The 11,730-nt window shown below is 41.4% G+C and overlaps 1 protein-coding gene across 2 annotated transcripts in view; it reads right to left on the bottom strand.

The window, feature by feature from the left end:
• Positions 1–4,511: 4,511 nt before the first annotated feature.
• Positions 4,512–11,730, bottom strand: part of afg2a (AFG2 AAA ATPase homolog A) — a 377,888-nt gene continuing 370,669 nt past the window's right edge. For both annotated transcript variants that reach the window (XM_059965085.1, XM_059965084.1), the window contains exon 16: positions 4,512–5,001. In XM_059965085.1, the coding sequence (XP_059821068.1) occupies positions 4,825–5,001 (177 nt within the window). In that variant the 3' untranslated portion in view covers positions 4,512–4,824. The remainder of the gene's footprint in view (positions 5,002–11,730) is intronic.

Raw genomic sequence — 11,730 nt, 5'->3', positions numbered from 1 at the left:
TCTCCCACACGTTTGTGGGAAAAACTTCAATGTGACTTAAGCCAAGATGAGAGAAAGAGCTGAAATACGTCACTGGCATTTTTCTGGGAAGGAAAACTTATGACTGGCTAAAGGAAAGATGCATCTAAAAACATATTGCATGTTTTTAACAGCTGTTAATCATTTATGTTGATGAATAATTGGCACACATCAGCACCATTTACTATAGTTTATCACTATTCAATATTGTTTGAGGTCATCATGAAGGCAATCTTGGCATCTGTATCAGAGTAGAGTTTTGATAAACTACTTAAGTCTAGGCTCTTGATGACAAAATGTTGCTGATATCATTTTTACTGTATAAGTCATGTACCATGCTATATTTTACCAGTATTGCTATTTAATACAGTCATTAACTGTATGGGAATTATTTTTTTTGTTTTTGCTTCAATATGCTAAAGAAGGAACATTACAGTGCTCAACATTGCAATTATCCTGCCCAAATGGCTGGTTGTACAAGAGGGACAGGGACCATTTTGGGCAACTGGAAATTCAACTACAGACCCTGTCTGTGTAGCGGTTTGATGTCACTTTGCCTTAGTATGCTTGCCTGAGAATTCCTGAAATCTACAATAGCAATAGTAAGAAAAGTTTCCTTAAGGAAAAGAACAATTCAATGCTACATTCTGTCAGGAATTGTAGGGGAGACGATTAAACAGTGAATGACAGCTTAATTAATAGACCATAAAATAACAAGCCATGAGAGGCATCAAGAGAGACAGAAACTGAACACAACAGACAACCAGGTGAACTTTAGGCAGGGAGAGTGAAAGCTAGGAGCAACTGGTTCGATGAGTGAACAAGGACTGCGGATTACTAGGGTTAAATAGGCTGCAGGTGATGAGTCTGGAACAAAAGTGAATCCTATCAGCTGAGTGGAGACTGGGAGGTGCCTGCATGTGTAGGCTTGGTGTTGTCAGTAGGAGCAGCCCGGCCAGGCTCATTACCTCCCCAACGGTCAGCTCCAGTGGCCTAGGATGATGCAAATGGGTCAGGTGGAACTCATTGATGAACAAAGGATCCAAGATGTAACTAAAAGGCACCCAAGACCTCTGGGCCATACCCTTCCTAGTTGACCAGATACTGCATACTCCATCCACGGTGACCTGAATCCAGTAACTGGAAAACTATGTAAAATGGATCAGCTTAGACCATAAGACATAGGAGCAGAATTAGGCCATCTGACCCATTGAGTCTGCTCTGCTATTCAATCATGTGCAGATTGGTGATAACATCTCCTCCTTGCTGATGATCAACACTGGTGCAACTCAGGGGTGTGTGCTTAGACCACCGCTCTGCTCTCTATATACCCATGATTGTGTGGCTAGGCGTAGCTCCAATACCATCTATAGATTTGCCGATGACACAACCATTTTTGGTAGAATCTCAGGTGGTGATGAGAGGGTGGACAGGAGTGAGATATGCCAACTAGTGGAGTGGTGTCACGGTGACAACCTGGCACTCAATGTCAGTGAGATGTAAGAACTGATTGTGGACTTCAGGAAGGGTAAGATGAAGGAACATACCAATCCTCATGGAGGGATCAGAAGTGGAGAGAGTGAGCAATTTCACATTCCTGGGGGGTCAAGATCTCAGAGGATTTAACCTGGTCCCAACATATCGATGTAGTTATAAAGAAGGCAAGACAGCGGCTATACTTCATTAGGAATTTGAAGAAATTTGGTATGTCACCAAATACACTTAAAAACTTCTATAGATGTACCACGGAGAGCATTTGATAGGCTGCATTACTGTCTGGTATGGGGGATAAGGTACTACTGCATAGAACTGGAAGAAGCTGCAGAAGGCTCTAAATTTAGTCAGCTCCATCTTGGGCACTAGCCTACAAAGTACCCAGGACATCTTCAGGGAGCGGTGTCTCAGAAAGGCAGCATCCATTATTGAGGACCTCCAGCACCCAGGGCATGCCCTTTTCTCACTGTTACCATCAGGTAGGAGGTACAGAAGCTTGAAGGCACACACTCAGCGATTCAGGAACAGCTTCTTCCCCTCTGTCATCTGATTTCTAAATGGATATTGAACCCTTGGACGCTACCTCACTTTTAAAATATATTTCTGTTTTTTTGCACAATTTTAATCTATTCAATATACATAAACTGTAATTTATTTATTTATTATTACTACTATTATATTTTATTTTTTTCTTTATTATGTCTTGCATTGAACTATTGCTGCTAAGATTACAAATTTCAAGTCACATGTCGGTGATAATAAACCTGATTCTGATTCTGAAATTTCTCCGCATCTCTGTTTTGAAAGGGTGCCCCTCTACCCTAAGGCTGTGCCCTCTTGTCCTAGATTCTTTCATCACGGGAAACATCCTCATCTTCTCCAAAGATCCCCAAGATCATGTCTGTCACATCCACTGTCCTTCAGCATCTCCTCAAAAACCAACTGTACTGCAAATTAGAAAAATACCAGTTCCACACCCTTGTCATTTCCTCCCTGGGCTACGTCCTTTCACCCCAAGACAAAACCATTGACACGAGACGTGAGCACCATTATTAAATTGGGTGTATACTTGTGAGAAATAGGAAAAAAAGTGGAATTTTCAACTGTGGGCACATTTAATGTGGAATGTTAATTGCTCAAATATTATACTGCACTCCCTCATAAACAAATACAGGTTGAAAGAACTGTAATATCCTTAGTATTTAATTAGGAGTATATATTTATGTTGCCAGTATAAGAAAGGTGGTTCTTCTGTCAACACCAGGTGTTAAGTCACACACAGCTAGATGCACTGTATTCTCTGTCTGAAGGATATGGTGGGAAAATAGTGTACATATACAGTATGCTTTACTGAAATTCTAAATAAGTTATTAACAAAGTTAAAAGAAAATTGCAGGGTCATCACAGCCAATTGCCACGAAACAGAAAACAGTCTTAAGGATTTTCACCCTTGTTAGCCATTACACTGTTAGGCCAAGTTCAGCTGAAATTTGTCCAGGCAATGCACTGAACATGAGACATACCAGATTGAAAAGCTCAAAATCAGACCATGTACTGCTGTAGCTTTAAAGGGAGAAGGATCTTTAATCACCTGTCACATTTGCTGATCTGCCATGTCAAGACATAGAAAATAATGGGTGCCTAGGGTGGAATGTTCAGGACAAGGGGTCAAAACCTTGATCAATAATTTATGTATATTCATGATCTTGAAGTTGATCAAAAGATAGGCAGAAGGAAGCACTGTAAGCATAGCTTCCAACAGATGGTTACAGTGAGTACAGCAGGTGCAACAAGCTGAGAAGAAATAATTTGAGGCTGTGGTGGCAAGGGAAGAGTGAAAACAGGAATATTAAAGTAGTGATGTCAAGAATGAGAAGAAAGAGTACAACTGGATCCTGTATTTTTATGAGTAATCACAATGAGGGAAGAGTAAGAATACATTTCAATTACGAAACGAAGTAACTTAAGATATGCTGTGTTGCTGACGTAAAACTCCATCAAATGAGATTGGGCTCATACATGTACAAGACTATCAAGGCCAGGTGATTTCACAAAAGGCAGAGGGATCCCTGTACTGGCATTCAGCATGTCACAAGTTACATTTTCAGAATCCTGCAAGTTTATCTTTTTCAAGAATAACATTCAGATAAAAACAAGCAGCTTCAACTTCAGCATACTTAAATACACATCTGATGATCGCAAGATCATGCTATATGTTAAGAACTCAGAATTCTGTTGGTCCACACTATCAGTGAGTTGCTTGTTGGCAGAGATAATGAAGGAACTGCACAACGTGCTGTTGCCTGGAATGATGGAGGCTGACAGTCAAATAGCGAATGACTGTCATGGTCACTTTTCTTGTGATCTCAAGACCTCTATGGACATTGTTAATCTGGTATGTCACAAGTTCAATTCATTGATTTATTGGATTGGAGCAGGGGCAGATGGAGGTAGCCTAGTCTATGGTCATAGGGAGGATTTGGCCCGAAATCATGGTGTCGCCTGTTTGCAGCTGCCTGGAGTGAGGGACGAAGCTGTGGAATTTCACTGGGGGGGGGGGGGGGCGGCGCAGTTTAGCATAGTGTCCAGAACGGAGTTGATGCTGCCCTCCCAGGGTTTCACTTGGCAGAAGACAAGCTCTGTTTTGTCCGCCTGCAGGTTTTTAAGTGGCACTCAATGGACTTGAGCCTCGAGCTGTGGGGTCGCCTGCTTTTCAGCCGCTGGAGGTGAGGCGTCCAAGCCATCGCAGTCTGCTGGGGGCGGCGTGGTGCAGTTGTGGCGGCCGAAGATTTAAAATGGTTGTTTGGTTGTGTTTTTATTAATATTCAATATGTGCTTATATATGCGAAGACTGGGCTCAAAGTTACAATGTCATCTAGCGGGCATTGAGGGGCCAGTGGAAAGATGATATCAGTGGGCTGGGGGTGGGGGGTGGGTCTGGATTTTGTATGTATGTGTATATCTATATATATATATATATATTCTGTGTTGTATTTTACTGATATACTATATGGGATTGTTGTATACATCAATCACTCTTATTACGTGATTGTGATCTTGTGTCTGCTTTCTGTGTGTGACTGTTGGTAATGTCTTTGCACCTTGACCCCATAGTAACACCGTCTTGTTTGGCTGTATTCCTGAGTATGCATATGTGGTTAAATGACAATTAGACTTGAAATCGAATTCAAATACAATTTAAACAAATTTAATTTGAAACGTGGATGAATGAAGTTTGCCACTTTTTGGAGAATGTAAATTTATTCAAATTTTCATTATGAGTTTGACATCTTCAGTGATTGATCCATTTTCTTAAAGCATATGCAATCCACTTTGTTGCTGGTAATTAGCATAAAATTCAATGAGTTTCTGAGGGATCCTTGGGGTGACTATTTTCAATGACTGTTCAAAATGCTTTTTTGTAATTATCTTGGCCTGCAGATCTTCTTGAAGAGCCAAAAGAGCAGCTTCTCTGCAAAGGGCAATGATCTGAAAAAAAAAGCAAAAATAAAGCTATGACTTGAAGGAAGATAATTCAAGACAAGAACACAAGTAAGTTAGATTAAAAGTGCTAAAATATTTCTTTTGCTTCATTTTGTTGAGATTATAATATGAAGTTTGCTACTGTTATGTCCTGGTTCATACTTTTACTGTTTTGCTGTATGTATTTCATCTTGGCAGTTCTGTGAGAGCTGCTTCTTTTCAGCTCACTCCGCTTTTGGTTTATGTTTGGGTTATTGTTGAAGATAAGAGGTGAGGAGAAATTAGGATGCTATCCATTTAGGATGATCGAATTGAAGGGGAGGTTTCTCTGGTAAGGGGCACTAACGTTGGGCTTGGGGCTTTTGTTTGAGAGGAGATGAAGGGAGAAGAGGTTGTAGTATTTGACCCGGAGCAGAACTCTGATTTATAGATAATAGACAGTAGGTGCAGGAGTAGGCCATTTGGCCCTTCTAGCCAGCACTGTCATTCACTGTGACATTGGCCGATCATACACAATCAGTACCCTGTTCCTGCCCTCTCCCCATATCCCTTGACCCCGCTATCTATAAGAGCTCTATCTAATTCTCTCTTGAATTTGATGAAGCCTGGGGTGAGATTGATTGAGGATCGGTGACTTGGCTAAACTGTGAGATCCAACTTGTGCACATTAGACTGTTTTGTTAAAATGGGCCCTTTTCTTTCATTTTGTTCTTTTCTTTCCTAACCCCTTAGTCAAATTAAGAACTATAAAGATAAATCTTTTAATCATATGCGGTGTACTGTCTGTTATTGCGTGACATTAACAGGGTAGCGAATTACACAGCATCCACACAAACAGGGTGTTTGGGGTGGGATCGCACTTCAATCCCACAAGTTTGGAGGGGCCAGAAGTTGTCTTCCCTAAACTTATGCAGTCGAGGAAATCACGATGTTTCACTACTTTTACCCTTTGTGCTCAAGCCACAGTGTTACCAGCTACTCTCTAGTAGAGTAAGTTTGAGATGATCCCTTTGCCTTTTTGTGAAAGGTAACTTGGCCTTGACAGTCTGTTAGAACGGTTCTAATATCCAGTTTTCATCTATGATCTTGGACAATTAAAGCATGACTATCTCATCAATAGGGATAGCACATGACCATCCAATACATGAGTATTTGAGATAGGACCACTACATCACAATTAGAAACAGGAACACCAACAAATCTTTCTTCTTTTTAGTTCAGTAATAAAAAAGTATTATAGTTATATACATAGCACCAGCTAGCTTAGCCTATACTATTGTTAAATCTTGGGGCCATACTCATCTGCAATGTCCAAAGTACTCATATATTGCTTTTCACCAATGGGTTTTGTGTGGCTCTCTCCTCCTTATTCGACCATTACTAAAACACACAGCAAAACATCAACTAAATCAATGTACTGTTAAAAAAAAGATAATGGAGAAAAACGCTCCCTAGAGTGCTATTGAATAAGTTTACCTATCTCTCTTCCCAATGCAAGGGCAAAATTTCAAGGATATCTTTCAAGCTGCAGTCACTCGCAGAAGCACAATGCTTTAGTCCCTTCACACCTCAGGTTTAATACCGCTGGCATATGCCTTGAAATTTGTTGTTGTGTGACAGCAGTACATTACAAGACATAATAAAAAATACAAATTACAAAAGGAAGTATACATTAAAAAAGTAAGTTAAATGAGTAGTGCAAAGAGAGCAAAAAGAGAAAACAGTGAGGTAGTGTACATAGGTTTATCGTCCATTCAGAAATCTGATGGTGGAGCTGAAGAAGGTGTCCCAAAACACTGAGCGTGTGTCTTTAGGTTCCTGTACCTCCTGCTTGATGGTAGCAATGAGAAGAGGGTGATGGGGGCCCTTAATGATAGATGCCACCTTTTTAAAAGCATTGCCCTTTGAACATATCCTCGATGCTGGGGAGGTAAGTGCCCATGATGGAGCTGGCAGAGCTTACAACTTTCTGCGGCTTTTTCTGATCCTGTGCAGTGGCCTCTCCATTCCAGATGGTGATGCAACCAGTTAGAATGCTCGCTACTGTATATATGTAAAAATTTGCGGGAGTCTTTGGTGACATATCAAGTCTCTTCAAACTACTTATGCAATATACCCACTGTCATGTCTTCTTTTGCAAAGGGACATACAGAGACCCAGGTTTTGGAATTTGACTTTTTAATGAATTTTTTCCCTCTCTGCAACCAATTTTAGCCTACCAATAACTTGGGGATCTCTGATAATTTTAGAATTTTCTAGTCCAGCCGTATAAATATTGTTGTATTAAGAACTGGACAGAGACTTGGGTATCTTGTGGTAAGTGATGATCTTTTGACTTCTCTAAGCCTTTCTTGAGTTGCAGGTTTAGAAGTAAGATGGAATACTCTTCATTAGCATGGATGAATGTAGCTCCACAACAGAGGCAACATAACACCATCTAGGATAAAGTTTGCTTAACAAGTACCACATACACTACCCTAAGTATTTATTCCCATAATAAGCATGCTGCCCTTGCTTAATGTGTACAAATGCACACTTTCACAAGAGCAGTAGTCAACAGTGAAAACCATGGCCGCTTCTTCACTTTAGTCAAGAGATGTTGAGAGTAATTCTACACCAGATATCACCTTCTGGCTGAGATCAGCTCATTCAGCTTGGACAGTGAGGTTAACCTTGAAATTTTGTCTCATCTGAGCCAGAGATATTAATTTGTCACAATCCCACTGACTGTTGCTGAAATCCAGAACCCAGTGCCAAGAAATTGGTCTGAAACTGTATTTGACCCACCATACCTCATGATTTTTCAACATAATCTCTCAATTCCTTAAGAGTCTGTGGTGATTCGATATGACATTTATAACTCTGACAAGCTTCTATTGATGTGTATTGCAGAGTAGATTGATTGGCTGCATCATGGCCTGGTATGGAAACACTAATACCTTTGAATGGAAAATCCTAACAATGATAGTGGATTCAGCCTGGTATATGACAGGTAAAGCCCTCTCAACCACTGAGCACATCTACATGAAATGTTGTCATAGGAAAGCAGCAACCATTATCTCCCTATAGATGCTGCCTGGCCTGCTGTGTTCCACCAGTATTTTGCGTGTGTTGTTTGTCCATTATCAGAGATCCCCAGCAACCAGGTCATGATCTGTTCTCACTGCTACCATCAGATAGAAGGTACAAAATCCTCAGGACTTGCACCATCAGGATCAAGAACAGTTACTACCCCTCAACCCCAAAAGGGGTTTAAGTACACTCACTTGCCCCATCATTGAAATGTTCCTGCAACCAATGATCTCACTATTTATTTTATCATCTCATGTTCTCGTTATTTATTGCTATTTATTTATATTTGCATTTCCACAGTCTGTTGTCTTTTGCACTCCGGATGTTCCTTCATTGATCCTGTTATAGTTACTATTCTATAGATTTGCTGAGTATGCCCACAAGAAATATTAACAAAGCCCACCGGCACCGTGGCCACCCCCTCCTGAGTTTGTTGGAAATTATTAATAGTGAAAAGAAAAAAAATCTTACTCGTGACATAATGATAGAGTTTGATTTTGTTATTATTTGGAAAATGGAAGATATGAGAACAAGAAGATGGGTTGCATCTTTAACAAAAACTGATTACTTTAGGCCAAAGCATTTTGAAAGTGGCAAAACACAAACATACAACTGCGGATGCTGTGGATCAAAGAATACGTACACAACGCTGGAAGAACTCAGCAGGTCAAGCAGCATCCGTGAGAAAAGAGTGGCCAACGTTTCGGGCCGAGACCTTTCGTCAGACCCTTCATCTCGGTCCGAAACGTTGGCCACTCTTTTCTCACGGGTGCTGCCTGACCTACTGAAAGTGGCAAGCTGCCTGCATTTATCACTAAAATGGGAAATTGATAACTTCTATCTGTTGCAAATCCCTAAATGTCTAGGTGCTGGCAATGACTGGATCCAAAATGGTGAGGTCCTGCACAGTCATGGGGTTTTACACAATATAACACCATGGTTTTGGTGAGGGGTTGTGTAGGACTGGAGTTAGACATAAGTAATCTTGCCCATAATACGGCTGCAACAAACTCCCCAGTTATTCCTCTGCTACACTGTTGACTGCACTGGTGTTGCTTCATGCGCATATGCTAAGTTATCAATTTCATCAACTTTACCTCTAACTTCCACCTGCTTTTAATTTCACTTGGTCCATTTTGGACATCCCTTTCTTGATCTCTCTGTCTCCATCTCTGGAGACAAACGTTGACTGACATCTTATATAAACTGACCAATTTCCATGGTTACTTTGACTATACTGTACATCTTCTCAGCCTGTTTCCTGTAAAAATGCTACTCCCTTACTCATTTCCTTTGTATCCACTGTCTCTGCCCTCTTTTAATGAATGGGGTTTCCCTTCGTCTACCACTGATGCTGTCCTCACTCACATCTCCATTTCCTGAACATCTGTGCTCACCCCATCTTCCCACCACCTAACAATGATAGAGTTCCTCTTGTCCTTACCTACCAGCCCATCAGCCTCTACATCCAACACATCATTCTCCACAACTTCCGCCATCTCCAAAGTGATTCTACCACCAACCAAATCTTTACCTCACCCCAATGCTTTTGTCAGGGATCACTGCATCCATGATACCTGTGTCTATTCATCCCTCCCTACTAATCCCTTTCCAGGCACTTATCTGTGCAAGAAGCCAAAGTGCCACACCTGCTCATACACCTCCTCCCTCACCTGCATTCAGAGGTCCAAACAGTCCTTCCAGGTGAGGTAATACTTCCACTGCAAATCTGTTGGGGTCGTCTATTGCATCTGGCACACTCGATGTGGCCTTCTCTACATTGGTGAGACCCGTCGTAAACTGGGGGACTGCTTCATTGAGCACCTCCGCTCCATCCACCAAAAGTAGAACATCCCGGTTGCCAAACAATTTCCATTCCCATTCTGACATGTCAGTCCATGGCCACCTCTTGTGCCACAGTGAGCCCACCCTCAGGGTGGAGGAGCAACACCTTATATTCTGTCTGGGTATCCTCCTGCCAGATGGCATGAATTTAAATTTTTTTTCCAGTAAAATAAATTTCTTCCCCCTCCCTTCTTCTTCTAAACACACTCTGGCCTCTTACCTCTTCTCACCTCCCCCTGGGTCCCCTCCTCCCTTCTTTTCTCCTATGGCCCACTCTCCTCTCCTATCAGATTCCTTTTTCTCCAGCCCTTTACCTTTCCTACCCACCTGGCTTCACCTATCGCCTTCTTGCATTCCTCCCTCCCTTTTCCCTTCCCCCATCTTTTTATTCTGATATCTTCCCCCTTCTTTTCCAGTCCTGAAGAAGGGTCTCGGCCCAAAACGCCAACTGCTTATTTATTTTTGTAGATGGTGCCTGACTTACTGAGTTCCTCTCGCATTTTGTGTGTCTTGCTTTGGACTTCCAGCACCTGCAGAATTTTTTGTGTTTAGAGCAAACTATGACAATTACCCAAGCCATGTACCCAAAAATGCTGGGTGTCAAACCTGCAAGACTTTGAATAACATTCTAAAACTATTAAAAAAAAACTTGTGTCTTCTAAAAATTATTACACAGACAGAAAGAATAAAAAATAAAATTGAAGAAAAAAAACACTACGGACCAATTACATGTTCAAATGAGAAGGTCAGTTTGTTTCAGGCTAGGTTTAACATGGCATATATTTATTGGTCAGATTTCGATGGTAAGTTTTTGGGAATTCAGCAGATTTGAGAAGTGCAGTGCTGGAATTCTGATAGAGCCCGGAGAACAAATTGTGTGGCAGTCCTGAACATGCTGACAGACACTGGGGCTAAATATTTGCTGAAGAGCTGAGGACACTTTTCAGCAAGTTCCAGCACAAAAGTATGTAAGTACTAAGTAATTTGTTGTTTTCAGATAACCAGACTTTCCTGTTTGTGTCAGAACTAACTTGTTCTTACGTAATAGTGTTAATCTGAAACATGAACTCAATCTTTCTCTCTCCACAGATGCTCAGGACTTTCAATATTCTTTTATTTTGATTCCAGGCATCTGATTTTACTTCCACTGCTGCCCTCATTTATTTATCTCTTGATACTCCTTCATATAGATCAGCTTCATCACTTGTATGAAAACCATTCGTGCCACCTGAACAGCCTTCACCTCCACCCACTGCAGGCATTCTCTTTGTTCTCTCCACATCCTGCAACTTAAAACGTGGTTGGTTTCTCATTTTTTCTTCTGTTCTGATGGAAGGTCATTGACCTGAAAGAGCAATTGTTTATCTCTGCATGGATGCTGCCCGAGTATGCACATCTTCTGAATTAGCAGATCAGGCAGTATCAGTGGAAAGAAAAGTAGCATTCATATCTAAAGTTGAAAGTTCTGTCGGAACTGGGAGAGAGAGAGAAAACCAACATACACGAGAGACTGCAGATGATGGAACCTGCAGCAAAAATCAAACTGCTGGAGGAACCCAGTGGAAAATGGGCAGCCGATGACAAGCTAGTTTTAAGTTGCAGAGTAGCTGGGCTAGGGATGAATAAGGCGAAGGAGGCATCTACGATAATGGTAGAGCCAGGGTGCCTCTGGTCATTGGGGTAAGAAAGGCAATAAAGGAATGTGAAAGGTGCAAGATGGAGGGTTGTAGGACACGCCCAGTGGGTTAGGTTGGGCTCATGGAGAAAAAAACTAGCATCACAGCCTTACAGAAGAACTGGCTACTTTGAATGCTGACA

Source organism: Hypanus sabinus, chromosome 3, assembly GCF_030144855.1.
Source record: "Hypanus sabinus isolate sHypSab1 chromosome 3, sHypSab1.hap1, whole genome shotgun sequence".
In the NCBI taxonomy this organism is placed as follows: domain Eukaryota; kingdom Metazoa; phylum Chordata; class Chondrichthyes; order Myliobatiformes; family Dasyatidae; genus Hypanus; species Hypanus sabinus.
This window is presented reverse-complemented; position numbering and strand designations above follow the sequence as displayed.